General features: G+C 37.5%; 1 protein-coding gene across 3 annotated transcripts in view; it reads right to left on the minus strand.

The window, feature by feature from the left end:
- Positions 1 to 2,339: 2,339 nt before the first annotated feature.
- The window catches only part of DIAPH2 (diaphanous related formin 2), an 817,147-nt gene continuing 797,620 nt past the window's right edge, over positions 2,340 to 21,866 (minus strand). For all 3 annotated transcript variants that reach the window (XM_046673034.1, XM_046673033.1, XM_046673032.1), the window contains one exon: positions 2,340 to 7,641. In XM_046673034.1, the coding sequence (XP_046528990.1) occupies positions 7,577 to 7,641 (65 nt within the window). In that variant the 3' untranslated portion in view covers positions 2,340 to 7,576. The remainder of the gene's footprint in view (positions 7,642 to 21,866) is intronic.

The raw sequence follows: 21,866 nt of genomic DNA on the forward strand, positions 1-21,866 counted from the left end.
ATTAAAGCTTTTTCCATAAATTATACTTCCTCTAAATGCCTTTCTTTCCTGTCAGTATGAGACTAAAACTGAATCAGTACGTTGTAATGTCCACTCAGTCTTTGTCAGTTTTTTTGTTTCTTTGAACAGCCATTAGGTGTTTTAACTTTCAGTATTATTAAAAAGAAGAGAGAAGGGAATGGGAAAAGGAAAGAGAAAGGGAAAAAGGAGGAAGGGAAGGAAGAAGAAGACAATTTAGCGAGCTTGCCCTTGCCCTTGTTACCATAATCGCTATCATATCACTGAATAAGTTCTTGGGCAGGATCGTGTTCTCCTGTCTGCTCTGTGTCTTTATGACTCGATGCTCCTTGTATATAAGGCTTGTATGAGCCATTCAACAGTATAGATAATAGGATCATATCAAGTGTCAGAGCTGCAGCTGTGCATATCCACGGTATCACTGCAAAGATGAGCTCTTCTTGTGTCCAATTTTTCTGTTGAAAGGAGCCCATCAGTCACTCAGGTCTGAAGTCTGGGTATTAGATTTGAATCCTCCCTCTCCTCATACCCTCAACATCTAATTGCCGGTTCTTCAGATGCCACTTGGATCTGTCCCACTGATGCTACCCTAGTTTAGGCCCTTATTATTTCTCAAAAGTATGATTGCAATAGCCTCTAACAAAGTCAGCCTTCTGTGACTGCTCTGTCTATCCTACACAGAGCTTCTGGCATCATCTTCTTCAAGTGCTCCATATCATTTCTTTCCTCAAAATCCCTCCGTAGTTCCCTACCATTTATGAAATCAAGCCCAAACCACGCAACCACTGCTGCATTTCATGGACCTCACACTTTAGTCAAACTGAATTGCTCAATATTACTTGCATATGCACATCAAATTTTGTACTTCTGCTCATGGCTTCCTTCTTTCCTCAAAAAGACGTAAGCTCCATGAAAATAGAAATCACATCTTTCTGGTTCACTCTTATGTTCTCAGAGCCTAGCATTGCAGTTGGCACACAGAAGGTGCTCACTAGATAGTGACTGAATGAATAAAAGCTTCCCATGTTCAAATCTACTTAGCCTTTAAATTTCAGATCAAATGTCACCTCGACCAAAAAGTCTATACTGATTGATACCTGCTTCCCACCTCACCCCACTGCTCTAAATCTAAGTGGTTTGTTTTTCCTGGACTCCTGTGGGCCTTATTGATACCACTTTTACGACAGTGATCGCTTTCTTTCCAGCTTGGATTACAATTCTTTTTGTACCTGTTCCATCTCCCACCAGACTGTGAGATCCCTGAAGGCAGGTGCTTTGTTTAATTCCTAATTGTGTCCTGAAAATGTTCACTGAATGATAAACATCAAAAGGTGAAAATACTGGCTGAACCTCTATTAGCCAATCTATTAGTCATCACGGCTAAAGACTGAACTCTGGCTAATCGCCAAGAACTAGGAACAAAGTCAGGATGGGAATAATTCATGAATTTGCAAGTCGTTTTTCTCTGCAATGGATACTAACTGTAATAATATTTTATTTTTGGCTATTGGGACTCTAGACATCTAAATAAATTCAGCCTGTAAATGTGATCTTTGGCTATAGCTTTTTTTTTTTATTATAAATCAAAACTATACAGCATGTCACATGCAGTGCATATATATCAATTTCCACTTTCCTTAGAGCTCCTGGTATTAAGCTCAAATTCCCCTATTGTGGATACTAAGGTTTTCAGGCTCCCTAGTAAGGAATTTGCCTACTTGGGTCTCCGGGGGAGAAAAAGCCAATATATTTGATTCCTGGAGCAAACCATTCCACGGGAAACAGTGGTCTTGCCAGGTACTTTGGATCATATCAATTATAGACCTGGTTATTACCTTGTTCAAACTTCCTTCTTCAGGTCAGCCCACCTAGGATGAAAAATTCTTTTGAAAGCCCTCCAGGGAATAATTATTTACGCTCCTTTATTACTCATTCCAGATTTTTACCCCTCTGAGCATTTGAAGCCCCTTTGCTTTTGTTCTATAATCAAGACAAGAAACCATTTCTGTAGAAACAGTTTCTCTGGAACATGTAAATCACCCTGTTGACTTTTCTAGACTTCTTCAGTTGTGCAAACATCTCTCCACTCTTCTGGCAAGCAGTGCTAAAGAATACTTAAAGAACATCTTATGATTCCCACAGGTATGTGTGTCTTTGAATATGTCCCATTGTTTCTACCTGATCAGGCCCTTATAGAAATACAGTTGTACTTCTGTTCAGTTGAAACTTCTCCTTCTAGAATGTTCTTATATCCTGTCTTGATATTTTAGTTTGTGCCTTTTCACTCATCCTTAATGTTAATTATCACAGGCAGCACAACATTTCATGTATATCTTAACTTTATTGAATAAGTAAGTATGCATTACATATAGATTGCAAGTCATTCTTGGTCCTGTGAAGAGACAGGTGTTTCTTCCGAGGCAAAATGAGAGCATGAATCCACAGTTCTACTGCCACTGAAATACTTCTTCTGGGTGTCTTGGTATGGGCACAAACCCCCTCAATACCCATTCAAAGCAGGCTTTTCTGTCACCTCTCCTTTCAGCTGAGGGATTCACAATATTTAAAATAAGCTTGTAAAGAACCCTTCTGTATCAGAGGTAGTTTTATGCCTGCGTTATGAATCATAGAAGTCGTTTGGTCAAAGACTCCATAAAAGGGACAGAAGAGATATACCAGAGCTCAGAGTTGGAACCAATTATTTTTTCAAGCTAATTGGCCATAGTAGTAAAAGTATCAACCAAATTTTAGAATAGCGTGTTCGGCCATTTACTATCAAAGCATGCAGTAGGCTGTGTAGACAACAGCTTTTAGAGACAACCTTGAATTTGGCTTGAGCACCAAAGATGCATTTTAAAAAGTGAAAAGTACATTTATGTGTAATGACTAGTGTAATAAGCTGAATGGTGGCTCCTTGAAGATATGTCCATGTCCCAATTCCTGGAACCTGTGACATGACCTTATTTGGAAAAATGGTCTTCACGGATGTAATTAAGTCAAGGATCTTGAAAAGCTTATCATGGATAAACTGGGTAGGCCCTAAATGCCATCATTATATGAGAGAGGCAGAGGTAGATTAGATATAGAGAGGGAAAGGTGATGCGAAGATAGGGAAGAGAGAGATTTGGCCATAAGCCAAGGAATGATGCTGGCCATAAGAAATTGAAAGGGGCAAAAAACAGATTTTCCCCTAAGCTTCCAGAGGGAGTGCAGCCCTGCCAACACCTCAATTTAGGATCTGGCCTCCAAAACAATAGTAAAAGAATAAATTTCTGATGACCCAGAAGCTACCACATTTGGAGGAATCTGTTACAGCAGCCACAGGAATCTAATACGGATTTTGGTACCAAGAAGTGAGGTCTTGCTATAACAAATACCTAAAAATGTGGAAGTGTCTGTGGAATTAGCTAATGAGTAGAGGATGGAAGAAATCTGATGCATATGACAGAGAAAGCATAGATTGCCTTAAAAAAACTCTTGGTAGAAATATGAATGTTAAAGGTGCTTCTCATGAGGGCTCAAGGAACTGAGTAATATTTTATTGGAAACTAGAGGAAGGGTGATCCACGTCAATGGCAGCAAAAAGTTTATCTGAATTGTCTCCAACAGTTGTGTGGAAAGGAGAATTTGTAAGTGATGAACTTGGACATTTAGCTGAGTAGATTTCCAAGCAATGAGTTGGATGTATGCCCTAGTTTCTTCTTGAGCTTCTAGTAAAATACAAGAGGAAAGAGAGAAATTGAGGAAAGAACTGTTAAGCAGAAAAGAACCAGCACTTGATGATTCAGGAAATTTTGAGCCTATTCAGGTTGCAAAAGAGCGAAAATTAGGTTTACTGTTAGGATAGTGTGCTCTGAGATAAAGCCAAAGATGTGGCTGGACAACATTTGGCTAGTGCTGAAGAGGTTAGGCATTCACTCATGGATCTCTCAAATATCTCAATAGAAGCCAGAAATAGAGATGGGGTTATCTGGCAAAGATCTGTGAGGATTCTCTTGTCTCACTATTGAATCAATGTGACATACATGGGAGGCCCATAAAGTTTTTGAGAATGTTATACCAGCAGAAATACTTCCAGCTTGGCTTCAAAGAGATAGAGACAGGACAAAATGAGAGAAAGCTGTTAGACTCTCAAAATTTTACAGGCAAGAAACAGGTTGATAAGGCTGCAAACACCTGCTACCTTTCAATATAAAGGATCACCCCCTAGGACAGAGCTGCAGGTACAGAGGCAGAAGCGCAAGCCACGGACACAGAGGCAGAGACTCAATCCATAAGCCAAGAGGACAGAGCTGCAGGCCTAAACGGTGGAGCCCTGAGCCAAACAGGATTATTGTCAGGCCTTGAAACCTAAGGGAATCCAGCTGGGTGAATTTTGAAAATCATCAGGACAGGTGACTCCTTTTTGTTTTACATTTGCTCCCTTTTGGAATGGAAATGGCTATAGCTATTATCCTTATGCCTGTCCCACCACTGTATTTTGGAAGTGGGTAACTTGTTATCTTGTTTCACTGACTCATAGATGGAGCGGGATTTTACCTGAGGAGTTTCACCCATACCTGATTTAGGTGATCCAGAGGATGAGATTTGGAACTTTCAAACTGATGGTGTTTGAATGAGATTTTAGACTTAGAGTTGATGCTGTAATGGGTTTAGACTTTTGGGAATGTTCAGATGGGGTGAATATATTTTGCACATAGGACAGACATAAATTTTGGGGGGGGCCAGAGGGCAGACTGTAGGGGACTGAGGGTCACCTCCAAAAAGGTAAGTCCACATCCTAACCCCCAGAACCTGTGAATGTTACCTTATTGGGAAAAAGGGTCTGACAGATGTAATTAAATTTAGGATCTGGAGAGGAAATTATCCTGGATTATCTGGGTAGGCCCTAAATGCCGACATAATTGTGTCCTCATAAGAGAAAGGCAGAGGGAGATTAGATACACAGAGGAGAAGGTGATGTGAAGATGGAGCAGAGAGAGATGTGGCCATAACCCAAGGAAAGCCAATAGCTACCGGAAGCTGGAAGAGGCAAAAGATCTTCCTCTAGGGCCTCTGCGGGGAGCATGGCCCTTGACTTTGGACACCTGGCCACCAGAACTGTGAGAGAATAAATTTCTGATGTGTGAAGCCACCACGTTTGTGGTAATTTGTTACAGCAGCCAAAGGAAACTAATTCAACTAGTAAACATTTTAAGAGTTTTGCACACTTTAAAAACATTCTGAAGAAAATCTGCAAAAATTGATGCTTCTCACATGTGGCAGTAATAAACTTGCTAAAAGACTTCAGTATAATTTGGTTCTATACTAAAAATGTCACTACGTACTATTTTTGGTGATACTTTTCAATCTAAAACAAAACTGCAAATGCCTAGAACAGGACCATTAAAAATCCCTTTAACTCAATTATTGGAACTTCACGAAAGACCTTGAAAGGTTTCATAATGTTTGTGAAAAGCATGTGGGATTACTCTAAATACAAATATATAATTTATCAATAATAGTACCTCATTTTTTTTTTCACAACCTAAAAAATAAGGCAAGTTCACATCTGGAAAAGGTGATACACATCAGTATTTCTACCTTGACCAGCTTGACAATATGGCATGGCGAAAGTCCTGAAGTTTTAGTCAGGGTTAATATTTCAAAATATCATTTTCCTACAGCCCAAAAAGCTATCAGAAGACTCCAAGAGGCCATACCATGACGATTTCAGAAAAGACTTTGTGAGGTCAAAAATACACACACTAAGTATGTACATAAATTAGTAAAACCTAAATCTTTGTTGTTGTTGTTAAAAAAGAGTGTGTTAAATTGATATGTCCCTTCAACTTGTTTGTGTGTGCATATGTGTGCATCTTAAGATAGGCTAAAATTTTAAGATCTCAGATACTGTTATTCTTTTTGATTTCTCTATTGTAGCAGCTTCAGAGCTTTTGAAAGTATAATACCCAAGTCAGAATGCACTGGAGGAAAAGGCAGCAGTTCAAATCATTATACATCTATAGAAAGGAAACTGTGAGCTATCGGTCACTTGTTTACATGGTCTCAGGTGGTCACTTGCCGAGCCAGTCATTTGTTCTTTCTGAAGGTCTAGAACGTGCTTTGGAGGAGTAGAAACAGGATTTTCTATATAAGAAATATACATATAAGAAATCTTTTACAATAATCACAATCATCTGCATGGATTAGTCTTAAAATGGCACACCGGAGAAGTTATACCACATTATTTCAATGCTGATTTGAAAATAACAGACGAGTTAAGTATAACTTTTACTCTCTCATCTATTTAAGAAACACGTAGAGCCTGTTGTCCTCCTTGAGTTGTTTTGGCAGCATTATTTAAATCTGTTAATATAAGGTGAGGAAGTATGATGATGATTGAGAAGTTCACTTAGTCACAGGGATGTGGAATTATTGTAGCAGGAGATATCAATATATACACATATATACACATACATATATATAATTTCTTTTTCTTCTTCAGACCACCAAGGCAGAGCTGGAAAGGGGAGTAGAAAAGCAGATAAAACAAGTGACCTTTCAGACAGTTTTCTGCTGTCTCCTGCAGAGAGAAATCTTTTTCCTCTCAGGTCTTCCAGAGCTCTATTCCCTGTCTTCAAGGGGGTCATGGGAGAAAGAAGCAATCAAGAGAAGAAATAAACCACGGAGAATAGGAATCAATATTTACCTTTAAAAATCTAAATAAAGGTAATAGAATTTTCAGGTTCATCCCTGGCATAGACATTAAAATGTGAGGTTTTCCTCAAAAATAGCCATATAAAGTATTTGTATAAAGTAGATATATGTGCATCATTAGAAAATACCTCTTTAAATAAAGTTTAAATCACCTTCTCTAACTGCTTCTGTTAAACTTTGGTTTATTTTTAGCAATAAGTGCCTGCAATATCATGCTGAAACTCTAGATTAATGATAAATTTAATTTCAGCCAAAGCAGATGAATCCATCAGCTTTCACTTGAGATAAGATTCTAAAGAGCTTGATGGGGTTGGAGGAGTACTGTTTTTGAGTTTTCAAAATGGCTTCTCTTACGGAGTGTGCAATATTAGTGCCTCCCCAAATTATTAACACGCACATTTAATTTTTATTGGCCTTGTCCTTTCCTATATCACAGGGATCAAAAGCAGACATTGAATGATTCTTTCTTTCTAATACTTTTCTTCCTTTTTTGGGGTGACCTACAAATTTGAGTTAACGCTAAATTTTTGATAGATTGAATGTTTTTGAAAGCCTTAGAACTCTTCAATTTCTTACACTTTTCATCATCACCGTCAGGTCATGCACAAGAACAAATAATACACATCTTGACACTAAAATGGAACACACGTTTTATAATCCTGATAATTGCGTTCATATTAGTATAATCGTGGAAAGAGTCTTGCAAAAGCTTTACAAATGCACGCTATTTCATCCAGCTTAGCTTGATCTTTGCAGAAACGCACTTATTTCCTCTCCATCCCTTGAGTGCATGTTTTGTTCTTTTCAAAATGTACGATTTTGTTTACTTAAATATTTTCATATTCTTTGGCATCAGGAATCACTTAGATGAGATAGCTCCATTGTGGCGAGAGCGCGACCTTTCCAAAGGTACTCGTCTGTTATCTGTAAGACAAAGAGGAAAAGAACCAAAAACAGTGTGAGCTTTAGATCTCGGCTATTACACGATGTCAGGTCGAGAGAGCTTTTCAAATAGTCCTGAAAAATCACTTTAAATGAATATGTAAATAAGTAACAAGGAGCCCAGATCTGAGGTGTTCACGCTGCAGCTGCCGGGCTGAGTTCAAGAGTTCTGCAATCAGCAGTAAATGACTTTTCTTGGTAAGTGAAGTCAGAGTGATACAAGAAATGGAAGAATTCTCTCAAACACAGTCCCCTTGGCAATAGCAGGCGACAACAAAATTCCTTGGTAAAGACGCTAAATTGAAAAGATCTATGTACAGTGCCTTTTGTTGGAAAGCACTTCAATTCCCTTTGAGTTTTCAGTCTGTATGTTGGCTACCTCTAGAGGACATCAGTGGGGGCAGAGCAGAATAGAGTTTTTATTTTTCACAAGGATTGCAATAGGTGGCAATCAAACTAGCTACTGAGTCTTTGCCTGATTGTATAATGTAAACAAATTCAATACATTATATAGTCATTATGGGAATGAATAATGAATAGGTCCCATTCCCCTCACCCATCACAGGAAGAATAATCACTGTAGAGATATCTGTTGGCACAAAGCTTGGAAAGCAAAGTTTAAAAGCATTGAAAGTTGCTGAAAATAGTTTGAGCTTTAATAGGAGAAAGGTTTACATCTCTGCATTGCGATGATCACTACTATGTTATTATCACCTCTGTTTTATGTTCAGCTTAAATGCAATTGATGTGGGTAAAAATCCCTTTCTGACAAAAGGATAATATACTTAGATTCTCTATTTAGAATGAGACTAGGTCCCTAGAAATAATGACAACCACCAGCACTTACATAAATGCTAACACTTTACACTCGTTAATTTGCTAATTCACACAACATCCCCGGGAGGTAAGCCCATTTCATTCTATCCTATTATCTCTGTTTTAGTGATGAAGGTTACACAGCAAATCAATGGTATGATGGGGCATTATAATGCAAAGTTAATGCCTAAATGTCAAGCCTGCTTTGTTCAGAGGTAGATGTTGAGACCTCCCAATCTACTACTCATTTCCTCCCTAAGATGATGATGCCCAAGGAACACATCCTGCCTGTCTCCTGGGGAGGATGGACTGTGAGAAGTGCCGAGGTTTTGCCATGGTACCTTTCTCATCTGTATTAGTGTCTCTTGACTGATTCCTGGTAGTCTGTGGTCAGTACACAGAGCAAAGCTAACTGGCCTCCGTGACCCTGGCCTCATTAACACCATAGTATGAGTGCACTGAGGCAACCAGCCATAAGCTTTAAAGTGCCTTGTAATGCAATAATATCACTGAGAGGTGAGAAAGAAAGAGGCATTTTCTCTATTCAGAGATATATCTGAGTGATGGATTATTTGGGTATCCTTTTAAAGATACCATTAAAAAAATCCATTATTTAGTTTGTGATATGGATCACAATTCAGCTAAAAATGTGAAGATAACATTCCGAGATAACGGGCTTATTACTTAGATGTCACTGGTTTGCATACAGATTGGTTTGGGACATCTTAGAAAACATTTAAAGATGAGATTATAATACAATGGTTACCATTGCATTGCTAGCATTTAAGTCTTCAGTGTTAAAGCTATCATATATGAGAATGATGTTACCATTTACAGAGGACTGTCCCAGCTCAAAAAAAAAGGGTTGGGCCTGGGTGGTCCTATACACTAAGATCAAGTGGCATGTGCACTTACTCCAGGAATGCCACTGGCACCCCATATCACCACTCCCTGCCCACTGGATTCATAAGTACCACGTCCAAAAACCCAGCCTTACAGCATTAAATGATATGTTGTGAGGATTCACGTCAACCTGCAACTTATGGCTGGCATTTTGTGTGAGAAAATAAACGTTCAGGTCAAAATGAATTGAGGAAAGGACACTGAAGCTTTTGGAAGGCAGGATAAACACAGGTTCAGGGTCCAAATCCAGCTCTTGGCATACACAAAAGAGAATTATTCTACACTGCTTCCTTTCCTATCTCCTTCCTTTCCTTCCTTCTCCCTCTCTCTTCTTAAATTTTTTGGTACCTAATCAGCCCCTATGTTAATGAGATAATTAGATGAGGAAGCAGTTCTGTAAAGGTCATCACTTATATTTTTGAAATCTCGACATACAGCCTTGTTTATGAAAAAAATGCCATTAGAAACAATGGCAGCAATGATTGATCTGGATTTTGTGATTTATTTACAACTCTCTGTATTTATGTTAAAACTATTTTAGGTACAAAATATATATATTTATGCTCTAGACTTATATGGACCAGGCCAAAAGTGCAATTTAGAGATAACACGTTATATGTACATATAAGATGAATGTATATATATATATGTATATATAAATCTCTCTTCACATTCTAACAGCTTGCAATCTAATGATGACAACTTTTGATGCTTGAATTCATGCCTTCTTTGAAGCAGACTGAGAATCACTGAAGTTTTTGAAATATAATTCCTATATTTATAGTATTAAATACTAATGGGTAAAAATCAGTGGCCTGACCCTCATAAGGTCAGGACACACAGTTGGCATCAAATTTATGGTAAAGGAGCAAATGTTAGCTATTATTGCTGTCAGAGGTGTGGAGTACTTTAGGTGATTGTGAGAGTGATTGCATCTCCTATTTGGAAACATAGGTGGGAGAAGTGGGTGCCCATGTGATATGATTTGAGAGCTCCAGGAGACCCAGACTGAACCAAATTTACTTTTTTAATCAGTCATTCTCCCAACGCTACTGATAGTTTAGAGGGAAAAAATAGGGGCCTCTCATCCAAGAAGTCTAAATAGTTTAAAACATATTTATTTACCTGAGATGATATAGATAGCTTTGTTAACAAGCAGTGGCTTCCCATTCCAATTCGCCTGTTGTCTTTTTGTAAATCAAAGAGAGGAAGATGGTGGGGGTGCACCTGTCTATATTTGTATACTTGTTGGGAATATTGTGCAGTGAGATACAGGAAAACACATTTCATTAGAAGATGGGAGAACATGGTTTGTAATAATCTTCCTCTGCTTCTATATTCTTAATGCATGAGGTAATACATTAAATAAGAAAGCCTAGAGAATCTAATATATCGTCACGGTCGAAGAAGTCACTAAGGGATTCTATTGTTTGTCAACACAAGGATTATGTTAGGACTGAGATGTCAGTCCTAAGATTTGCCTTCCAGATCCACCATAGTTGGGTGTGCATACCCTAACAGATTCTCTTTGGTCATCAGACTTGTCTTTGAAATATGTCCCATGCGAAGGTGAAAAGATTCTAATATTACAGAGAGTGACCTGATCATAGTGAGAAGTTGGAGAGAGGGACAGAGTTATGTGAAAATGTGCATTCTATGGAGGAAGGGTGGCCAAAACTAAAATAATATTCCAGTCTGTCACCAAAAGAGAATATAAATACATGGCCCAGCTTTAACATGCTTCTGCACATTCTGACTATCAGGTTAACCAGCTCAAACCAATGTCAAAATGTCAAGGCTTTTCCCACTGTCGTAAGAGAAAGAAGCTTTATGCTTTTTCCAAGCATAAATTGATTTGGCATTCATCTCAAAACCTCCCCCACTGAGTCCTGCAGTGAATGGATTAAACTCATTATTGTATTGCTGTAAAATTTATTCGTGCAATCATTTATTCAGCAACTACGTACAAAGCACATCATCCATGAAATACCTGAATGTCACAAAGTTTCAGATCCATTGCTAAATCTACATCACTAATTTCCTTCTTACTGAAAACTCTGTCAAGTGAAATAACTGGGAAATAAGCATATCATAGATAAAGCTTAAACAAAATGTGATGTGAGATAGACCAAAGGCCTCAAACCTGTGATACGTAATCTGGGAATGTGCAATTAATCCTCTAGCAAAGTGAGTGTATGCCAAAGGTAAAAAGGCTGTTATCTTGTATATTGCATGAGTAGGTCAAGTTGGGATTGAAAAACTGTGATAAAAAGGCCACATCCATCATTCGTTTCCCTCTAAGATTAGTGTCCATCTGTTGTGTATGGAAGAACTATTTCCTTCCTGGTGCTTCCTAGGCATATAGATGTATCAGTGTGGACCTAACATAATGCACTACACCTTCCCAGCAGGGTCACATGAAATAAGTGTGTCTGGTATATACTGCACATTATGTTACAAAATATCCCATTTTAATCCAAATTAATGGCTAGAAAACAAAGTAAAAGAAACACTGTAATTTACTGTGAGCTTTGTTTTCTCCAAAGCTCTTCAAAAGTGATGGTGTGGCAGAACGACCATCAACGGGTAGGCACTGTTTCCAGGAAACAGAGCAGAGGATTGGGTTTACGCAGTTCAGGCTAAGAAAACTAAGAAAACTTTAGGTTGCTTCAGGAAATGTCTACTGAGTAGCTATTTGCATTCCAAATAGTGATGAAAGAAAGATAATTTATTTTAGACTGTCATGCTGAGATCATCTCATATGAACTTATTTTTTTCCCCTTGTGTCCCATGATTCCAAAGCTGTTTGATTTATATCTTTTTCTGTGGTTTTCAGAATTCTGAATTGATACCGTTTCTCACTCACTAGAAATGACTGGAAGGTGGCAGCTGAATTAGGCTTGGGCTCAATCTCTTGGTGGAGAACAGCCAATTGCTCTATTAGTTGACCAGATTTGTTCTTTTCACTCATAGTAGAATAGTGTGTTTTTTTAAAAAAAACAATATATTGAGATCAAACTCTACATGCAATTTGGTGTTCTACTTTTTCATTTAACATTTTATTGCAGAAATTTTCCATGTCATTACATTTCTGAAATATGATATTAAAAACATGATTTTTAATGGCCACATACTCTTTATTTTATATTATATAAATATACTGCAACTGGGTTAACCATTTCTCTACTGCTGGACATTTAAGTTGCTTACAATCTTTTCTATTTCTTTTTATAAAAGCCTCACAATGAACATTGTAGGGGAGCAGAATTTGCCACCTCAAAATATGTCTGTTTGGCTTGATTATTTTTAGGAACAAAAGACTCAGGAAGAAAGTTTGACCTCCCCCCTCGAACTGCCTAAAAGAATTTAAGACAGAAGGCCTGTTCCAGGAAGGAGCTATCCCCATAGAGAACTCTAGTACAATATGAACTAGGTGTGGGTGACAGGGAGGAACTCAGCAAGGCCCATTTGATCAAAGTCCTCCCCACGTCCCATTATCTCTGCAAGCCACGGCAAACATTTGTTGACCAAAAATTTGCTTTTCCATCTCCATGTGAATTGCCTGCCCTCCCTTTGAAGTCCCAAACCACCCCCCCCCCCCCCCAACAGCCTCCTTTGTCTTTAGCTGAAGATGGCATTTAACAGGTTGGTTTCAGCCATTTTGACTAAGTTATTCAGTTTTTCCTGGGTTTCTCCCATGTAAACATGTTACTAAACTTTGATTTTCTCCTGTCATTCTGTCTCATGTCATTTTAATTCTCAGACCAGCCAGAAGAACCTACAGGGTAGAGGAATATTTCTTCCTCCCCTACAACATCCTTATAGTTATATCTTTATATACACCATGTGTGGAAGTGGCATTGTTAAATATGCAAAATTAAGTCCAAACTGTATTCTAGAATAGCTGTATTAATTTAAATCTAATTGGCAGTAAGTATATGAATTTGTCTCTCTTATCTCATTGTTGGGTATTAGTCTTTTAAAAATGTGCTAATATCAAAAGTGACTAACGTCATCTGATTTATTCTTTTTGCAATTCTTCAAATCCTAGTGAGATGGAATGTTTCATATGTTATTATCAATTTATATTTCTTCCTTTAAACGCTGGCCATGTCCATTGCTCATTAATCTATTGGGGTTTTAGGTTTTTGCATTTGTTTTTATTTTGAACTCTCCATATTAAAGATAGTAACCAGTTGAAATACTTATTAAAAATATTTTCCTTAGTTTGTTGATTGCCTGTTTACATGGCTTGTGTTGTGGGATTGTAGGAACATATGGTTTCATTTTTATTATTTTTATGTAGCTAAATCTATCAGTCTTTTACACTGTCATCTGTTCCTTTATTTTTAAGCTTAGGAAGTCTTTTTCTAGCCAGATACATTCAATTATATCTCTTCTTGCTCTTTAAGGTTTGATTTTTCTTTTTTTACATTTAAGTTTCCACATCGTTTGCTTGCTTTTTTTTCTTGCCAAGAGGAAATGGGTTGTCCCAGCGCCATTTGTTGAATAATCCTGAATTTCTACACTGATTCATGATACTTCTTTTATCATATATTAAATTATCTATACTAGGGTACATTTCTGTTCCATTGACCTAACTAGTTTTCCAACTTTTTTTTGTGCCAATACCTTCTGATTTCATAATTTCAGTCTCATAATGTGTTTAATATTAATAGCTGGTGGAGATAATCCTTGGTCATTTATATTTTCATTTCAAGCACGTATTTTTAGGGCACGTTTTAGAACTCTACATCATGCTATAATCACAAAACATCTTGAAAACAACACAGCTTGAAAAACAAATCCAATGGTACTAACTAGATTACCCTAGTAAAGCTAGGCAAATGTCTAGTCGTTGAGTGCCGATGAGTCAAGTAACTCTAAAGTCCCTACTGATGTCTTTAAGAGTTCTCCTCAGGTTCCTCATTTTCTTAAAGACTTAACAAGCCTCATCCCCTGTCTTCTGTTCACTTTTTCTGCTGGCTGACCACTTTTATTCTGGAAATACAGCAAAGGCCAGCACTAAGGAAAAGAGCATCACTAATTCTAACTAGAGATTTTATAATACGCTTATTCTCATTATTTTTGCCTTGTGAAAAATTTGAATAATTGCAATTAAATGTATAGTTTTGTTGGCTATTCACAAAGTCGTGTAGTGCTTCTAGTTTGTAAACCTTACTTTCTCTAATGTTTTATAATATGTTTTACAAATTTGACTTCCACTAGATACCACTGGTGTTAAACTATATCACATTATTTTATTCCAACAGTCTGGTATATACTGCACATTATGTTACAAAATATCCCATTTTAATCCAAATTAGTGGCTAGAAAACAAAGTAAAAGAAACACTGTAATTTACTGTGAGCTTTGTTTTCTCCAACACAGTTGTATACACAGGGTGCGGTGCAAAAATGCATGTCCAGAAGTCAGTCAATTACCTCCATTTAACAATTAAATAGTTCTAGTCCTATTCTAATCTCAATGACATCATGATGTTCTTAACACTAGAAACAGGCCATGTTGTGTAATCTCTATCCTTCATTACATGCAAATAAATCCACGCAAAGAAAACAGAAACCCAGATTACCGTGGTAGTTCAGGTTGACAGAAGAGATGAAAGTTATTTTAACGAGGATGGTAATGGAAAGCAATAATGTTAAAGTAGTTCAGAGGCTACTGTGACTATAGACACACAACGCCCATTAACTGTAATTGGAGTTAAGCACATGTAATGATAACAAAATAGAGCCCTAAATGTCTTTCCAATTGGAAAATAAGCAAATGTGTTTGAGGAAACAGTGTGCTTTTGTGTGGAAAATACAGTCTTCTAATTGAGATGCACAAATTCTTTTCTTTTCACACCGATATTGCTCAGGGTATGATGTTGGTATTTTTCCTATGCTTAGGAATGGAGATCTGCTAGAGGTAACATCTGTACAAAGACGGTCTTTCCTTTTTTCTTCTTAATGCTCAGCATTCGTTATGTTATTAAAGGAAAAGTCTCAATAGTTGCAATGGATTTATTAATTCAGTAGCTTGTTATCAGCATGAAACTCTGCTGCGCTAGGGGAAAAACAAATTATATTTTACAAAACTGCAGTAGTGAGATTAAATCACTTTTCTCTATTTCACTTTCTTCTTATCCTCCCTGCCAGGTAGTAATTCTACTTTCTATCTCTATTATGAACCTCGTATTTTGCAAACTATCAAGTCTTGTAGTAATATAAAGGTACATTATCAAACAAACTCAATTATAGCAACTTTAGGAAGATTGAAATATGTGATAAAAGTAAAACCACATAGTACAATAATGTTACTTCAAGGCATTAAAAACGTAATCCATATTAAGCTACAAATGTAGAAAATATGCAATACATAGTTTAATTTATCATAAACATCATATTTTCACAACATGTACAACCAACCTCTTGGGATTTTAAATGACTTGCATTTACATAATTGATAACTTGAGTATTTCAAAGGATTTTAGAAAAGTATGGCTCAGAAAAAAATAAAATCAGTATATCTTTCAGTATTTCAACTGCCATAGACCTTGCTATTGATTATCTTTGGACTCAATGTCAAAGCCAGTGAATAGATTTTTTTAAATGTCCTTGGTTTTGTATATTAGTCATGTATTATGTTTGCTTCTTTACTAGGAAATTCAACTGGGCCCTAAGACAAATTTTCTCTCTATGAAGTTGAAAGTCTGACAACGACGCCTGCATATCTGGAAAATATGGGAAAAAGTGACAGATAAAAATATGAATAAAGTTAGAAAATAGTTGGAAAAGCTCCCAGGTGAAATATACATGTGAAACTTACATTGAAGAGCAAACCAACAGAAACCACACAAACTATAGCAGAGCTGCTCCCGTGTCTATCACAGCGGATTACACATAGTGGTTTCTTAGAAACTGTCCTTTTGATTAAGTAATTATCCAATCATTAGCAATGAATCAGGAACTGATCCCTCAACTCACCCTCCACTATACTGCTTGCACAGAGGGGATATACTTTGCCATTAATATAAGGAAAGGAAAAGAAACTCTCCCTCCCTCCCTTCCTTCCTTTCATTCACCCACAAATTTTTCTACATAAACTATCTGCAGAGTACCATAATTTAGGCACCCTTATAAGTTATTATGGAGGAAAAGATAAATGTAGAAACAACTATAACATGGAACTAATTATATGTCTGTTACAGCGTCTGTTACAGTCTAAGTACGATGGAGGTTCAGAGCAGTGAAAAATCACAGCCCTTGAGCGCAGGAGTCGGGGTCAGGGAAAACTTCATCCCAATTAGGCCTTAAAAGATAGGTAGGATTTCACCAAGAAGAAAGAGAAATATAGCTGCTAATTTTTGACTAGAAAAAGTGAGTTCTAGTTCCTCATATTGCTGACTATTTAATACCAAATTTTTCCTGTCTGGGGAGCATGAAAAGCAATGAATGTATAAAGGGAGAATCAGGATGTCTGTATATATTTAATCTTTTTTTCTAGGAAGAGGAGGAAATTAATGAAAGGAAATGCAGTGGACTGGCCAGATTCACAGTGATAGCTATTTCCATAAACATGTGATTTTAGTTTTAATGATACTTTTAAAAACAATCCTGAATGATTTACAGAGAAGACAGGAGTTCCGTTTCAAAGCAAACAAAGAACCCAGGAAAAACAAAACAGAAACACCCAGCAGCAATGGGGCCCTCTGGAATCATCTGCTTAGGTTCTGTTGTTGAAGCCTAGATAGCACTACCAAGAGAGGCAGAAGAGTTGATCAAGGCATACATAGATTGCAGTGACACAGGCCAAGAGTACTTAGCAAGATGAGAGCTTGAGCAACCATTTGGGGTGGTGCAGATAAACTAGCTGTAAAATGGCACTGTGGCTACAGAGTCGATTCATTCCTATCACCTGTCAACTCTGTGCCTTTCTCCTCCATATGTGACAGAGATCCCTATGGCTAAGAATATTAGGCGTCAGCCATTTCTCTGACTTTGATCAGATGATGGACAATCCTCTGTCATTTTCTGTGGCAGTTGTTTGCGATCTGCCTGAGCTTTGCTACTGATATGCTGACCTAGAAGATACTTGCCTGTCATCTGCTTTTGTTTCTTAATCACTCAGAGACTATATATCTATTCTTTTTGTTTTTAATACGTGCAACCTATCTCTTGGGTCTGGGTTACCTACTTCTTGCTGATGATGGAAGTTTTAGAGTAGTTAGCCCAACTCCACAGCTTCAGTAGCCCCAGGTAGTCTGGGGTTCTGTAAGTTCGCTGGCTTCTGTAGTAAAGCACAAATGGCGGGCCTTCCCCTGCATGATGCCTCCATATCCCAAAGGCCTGGATCACAGAAATATACCAATGGCTATGATTTTGAGGAGAGAAGATATTAATCTACAACTTACCATGTGTGAGCCTATAAACAGGTGCTTCCCATTAGTAGTGTTCCCTATGCTAGCCTGTGCTTAATTACCTAACCAGTTGGATGGACAAAGGCAACCTGCATGGTTAATATCACAGACACTCTAGCAGCTGCCAGTGCCATTGTTTTAAAATATAAACTGTCCCTTAAGGTAGAAGCCAGTCAGCAGTTGTTTTCAATATGAGCAATTAGGACAGAGTTAAAACACAGCTTCTCAATGTCATATTCATAACTGACAGAAGTTCCTTTGTAATTTTAGTATCTAAGGCAATCTATGCACAGCCCAAGCACAGGCTGAGCCTATAGATGAGCAAAAATGGCTACTCACTAGCAACTTACCTCTCTTATAAGAAGTCTCAAAGAACCTTTCCTGATTTGCTAAGTCTACTGGAACAAAGCCAGTTCTCACATTCTAAGACAAATGGATAAATCTGGATGGCTGTACATCAGTGTTCTTTGCAGCATCGTTTATAGCAGTGAAAGCTATAAACAGCCTATATGTCCATCATGGGATTAGATAAATGAAGGATGGGACCCGCATACACTGCCGTTAAATGTAGCCACTCTAACATATATAGATCTATATGTGCTTGACAGAAAGAGGTCCACATTATAAAGTAAAAAAGGCAATATCATACTCTTCTTTCGAAGAAATATAATTTTTAGAAGTTTGGAAGGATATAAACCAATAGAAACAGTGGTTATCTCTGAATGGTGGGAACATGATTTTCTTCTTTTCTATATTTTTCCATGTCTGAATTGTTTGCATTGAGCATGATTAACTTGGCAAATTAGGGAAACAACCTAAGTGGGATACTAAATTTTCAGTCTTCAAATAAATAGCATATACTGTTCTCAACTTAAAGAAAGCACAGTCTGGGACTCAATAATCTCTGAATTAATTCATTGTGGATTATACCATCAGTAAGTACAGCATAATGGAAAGAAAAAAAAAAAAAAAGATGGAAATCAAGTAACATTTTTGCCCTACTTAAATAAGGGCCATAGAATGTTCCTCCATCAGAAAGAAATGGCTTACAAATCTGCTGGTTTTAGAGCACAAAGAAATTTGTCTTCATACACTGTTGTCATTAATAAATACATTTCATGAATCTTGGATTCTAAATTCTAAAAGTTCTAGTCTGAAGAAGTGAACCTAGACATTGTCTCTCTCCAAAAAGATGGGTAAAAATTCAGAAAGATAAGGAGGTACATCATCTGGAGAGTTTTACTTCAAGGACAAAATCAAATGAGACTTAAAATTTGCTTTGCAGCACCATGTTACCTACAAACGACAAATTATAAAGTCTGTCCTTTGATGGTAAACGATATTGACCCAGTTTCGCCAAGCGATGCACTCTGGGTTATTCTCCCTGGTTAATGCAGGCAGTGTGGAGGTAGGGAGGGGAGTCTTGGCACTAAGCCTTAGTCTCTTACCACCACTTGTACTGGTGCAACGTATGATGATGGAGTAAAGTAGACAAATATGTAGTCTTTGAACTTATTAAATTACTAGACACAGTTTCTCCTATAAAACAAGCTACTCTCACATTTATATATTTGCACAATGAACCTTTCTAAACATTAGTTTTCTCATCTGCAAAATAAGAATAATAATAGTACTTACATTGCAGGGAGTTAGGATTAAATGAGATAATCCAGTACCTGGCCCATAGTAATCTTCTGATACACGTGAAACACACACACACACACACACACACACACACACACACACATGAATCGGTCAACAATCCTCAAGCAAAAAGTAGCTTCTATGTCTAATAGTTATCCTTGATTTTGTATTACAGAAAGATCAAAGTTCTCAGTGTATGACCACACGGGTTCAAATCTTGGTTCTGTCACTTAGTAGCTCTGCTTTCCTAAACTTCTTTTCTCCTTTGTGAACATGAAAATAATATTTAAAGACCTACCTACTAGGGCAGCTACAAGGACTAAATGAGGCAATAAGGTAAAAGGACCAGAATGGTACCAGATATAAAGTGTAACATTTTTTACATTTGATATGATAAGAGTTACATTCCGAAGATTTCCACATCAAGACCTTATTACACTTTTTAAAGTCTAGACAGCCTTCTTATGGAGACTATGACATGTTTTAGCCACTTTAGGGACAATGGGATAAGATGAAAACAGGTGTTTATAAAAGTCTTTCTCAGATTTGCCTGTAAAAATAAAGACTTAAAGATAAGGCAGGAAATCAGAATTTATCAAGGTTCTGACTTTTTATTTATTTCACAAGTCATCACAGGCTGGGGTATTTTTATGCCTTTGGGAAGCAATGAAAATCTTTTATAGCAATTTATTTGTTTGTCTTATTGTCATCCAGTGGGCACAGAAATGTTGCCAGACTGCTTTCTGTTGCTTCTCTGCTTTAGGATTGCAATTGTCTGGACAGATTTGTCCCCTAGGGGAGAAAGAGATTATTTCTAGAAATTCTAGCCTGGTTTGGATGATGCATCTAGTAAAACCAGTCATTCATTTCTTTTTCTAGGACAGCAGATTTGTTTCTAGGACAGCTGACCTTTAATTTGGTTTCCTGAGTAGACCTATTCGCTGGAAACAGACAGCCTTGTCGTCATAACCAGGGTCTCTTCCTATGTCAGGTATATTTCCCTTTGTCCAAAACCTGGCCTGCAATTTATTTCAACAATCCTTTCTTGAATACTGACTATGTGCTTGGCATAGTACCAGAGATAAATGAGCCAGTCTCTTCTTTCAAGGCATGTACTACGTAGTGATTGTGGCCTTTTGGTCTAAAAATTAGTCTGATGAGATGTGTTAGGGCTTCTTCAGTAGTCTGCTACACAGTTCTCAGTGAGGCAGTTTTAGAATCTAGTTTATATTATATCCCCTGATACAAAAATGTAATGTCTCAGCCCCTTGCCTCAAGGTATTCTCACTTAAATGGAGGCAGCATATAAAGATAATTAGAATACAGTTACAGCGAGTGCTATGAATAGGGGTATATAATCAAGAGCGCATAAAAGGAGCACTTAGCCAAGCCTTAGGGGAAGGATCTCTGGGAAGGCTTTTTAGAGAAGGTAATGATGTTCTAGTTGATTCTTAAAGAATGAGGATGAATTAGCCTAGAGGAAAAGCACATTCCAGGCAAAGGAGACACTGTGAGGAAAGAGAGAGAAGAGATGAGAAAAAAATAATACGTGTGTGACTACAAGCAAATCAATGTTGATTAAAAGCTGGGGACTGTGGGCTCCAAGGCTAGAGAAGTAACATCCAGATCACAGATGGTCTCATGCCATTTTAAGGCTCTCGGACTTTAGATGTGCAATAGGGAGTGAAACTGTAAGATGGTTTGATGATCATGCAGTGGATGGGCTTCAAGGGGACAAGACAAGAATTAGGGATTAATTGTATATGGAGAATAGAGAAGGAGTGAAAGATAACTAAAATTTCTAGCTTCTACATTTGGGAGAATGGTGGTTCCATCAACTAAGATAGGGTATATGGGAAGAGCAGTCGTATTCAACAAGATGATGAGCTCAGTTTGGGATTTTTCAAATTGGAGATACCTTTAAGATAGCCAAGTGGAGCTGTCCAGCAAGGCTTTAAATATTATAACACTGAGGTTCACGGGAGAGGCTTAGAAAGAGTATGAGAGAATTGGGAGACTCATTACATAGATGGTAATTGAAGCCATCACTCAGGAAATTATGTAGCGTGAGAAGAAGAGTGGGCCGATGGTCAAATCCTGGGAAACACTGATATTTAAGAGATGAGCAGAGGAAGAGGAGTCCATGAAGAAAACAGACAGCAAATATTCAGAGAGGTACAGAATGAAACATTAGAGCACACGTTATGGAAGCCAAGGGAGTAGATATTTTGAAAAATGGAGCAAGCAATAATATCAAATGCTCTAGAAAGATGCAGTAAAATAAAGACAGAAAACTATCAGCTTTAGAAATATGAAGGTTATTAGAGACCTTAATGAGAACAATTTCAGTGAAATAAGGGGAGCAGAAGCCATATTGCAAAAGGTTGAGGAGTAAGTGGAGGCAATGAATATAACTTATACT

The sequence above is a fragment of the Equus quagga genome, chromosome 10 (assembly GCF_021613505.1).
Source record: "Equus quagga isolate Etosha38 chromosome 10, UCLA_HA_Equagga_1.0, whole genome shotgun sequence".
NCBI lineage: Eukaryota > Metazoa > Chordata > Mammalia > Perissodactyla > Equidae > Equus > Equus quagga.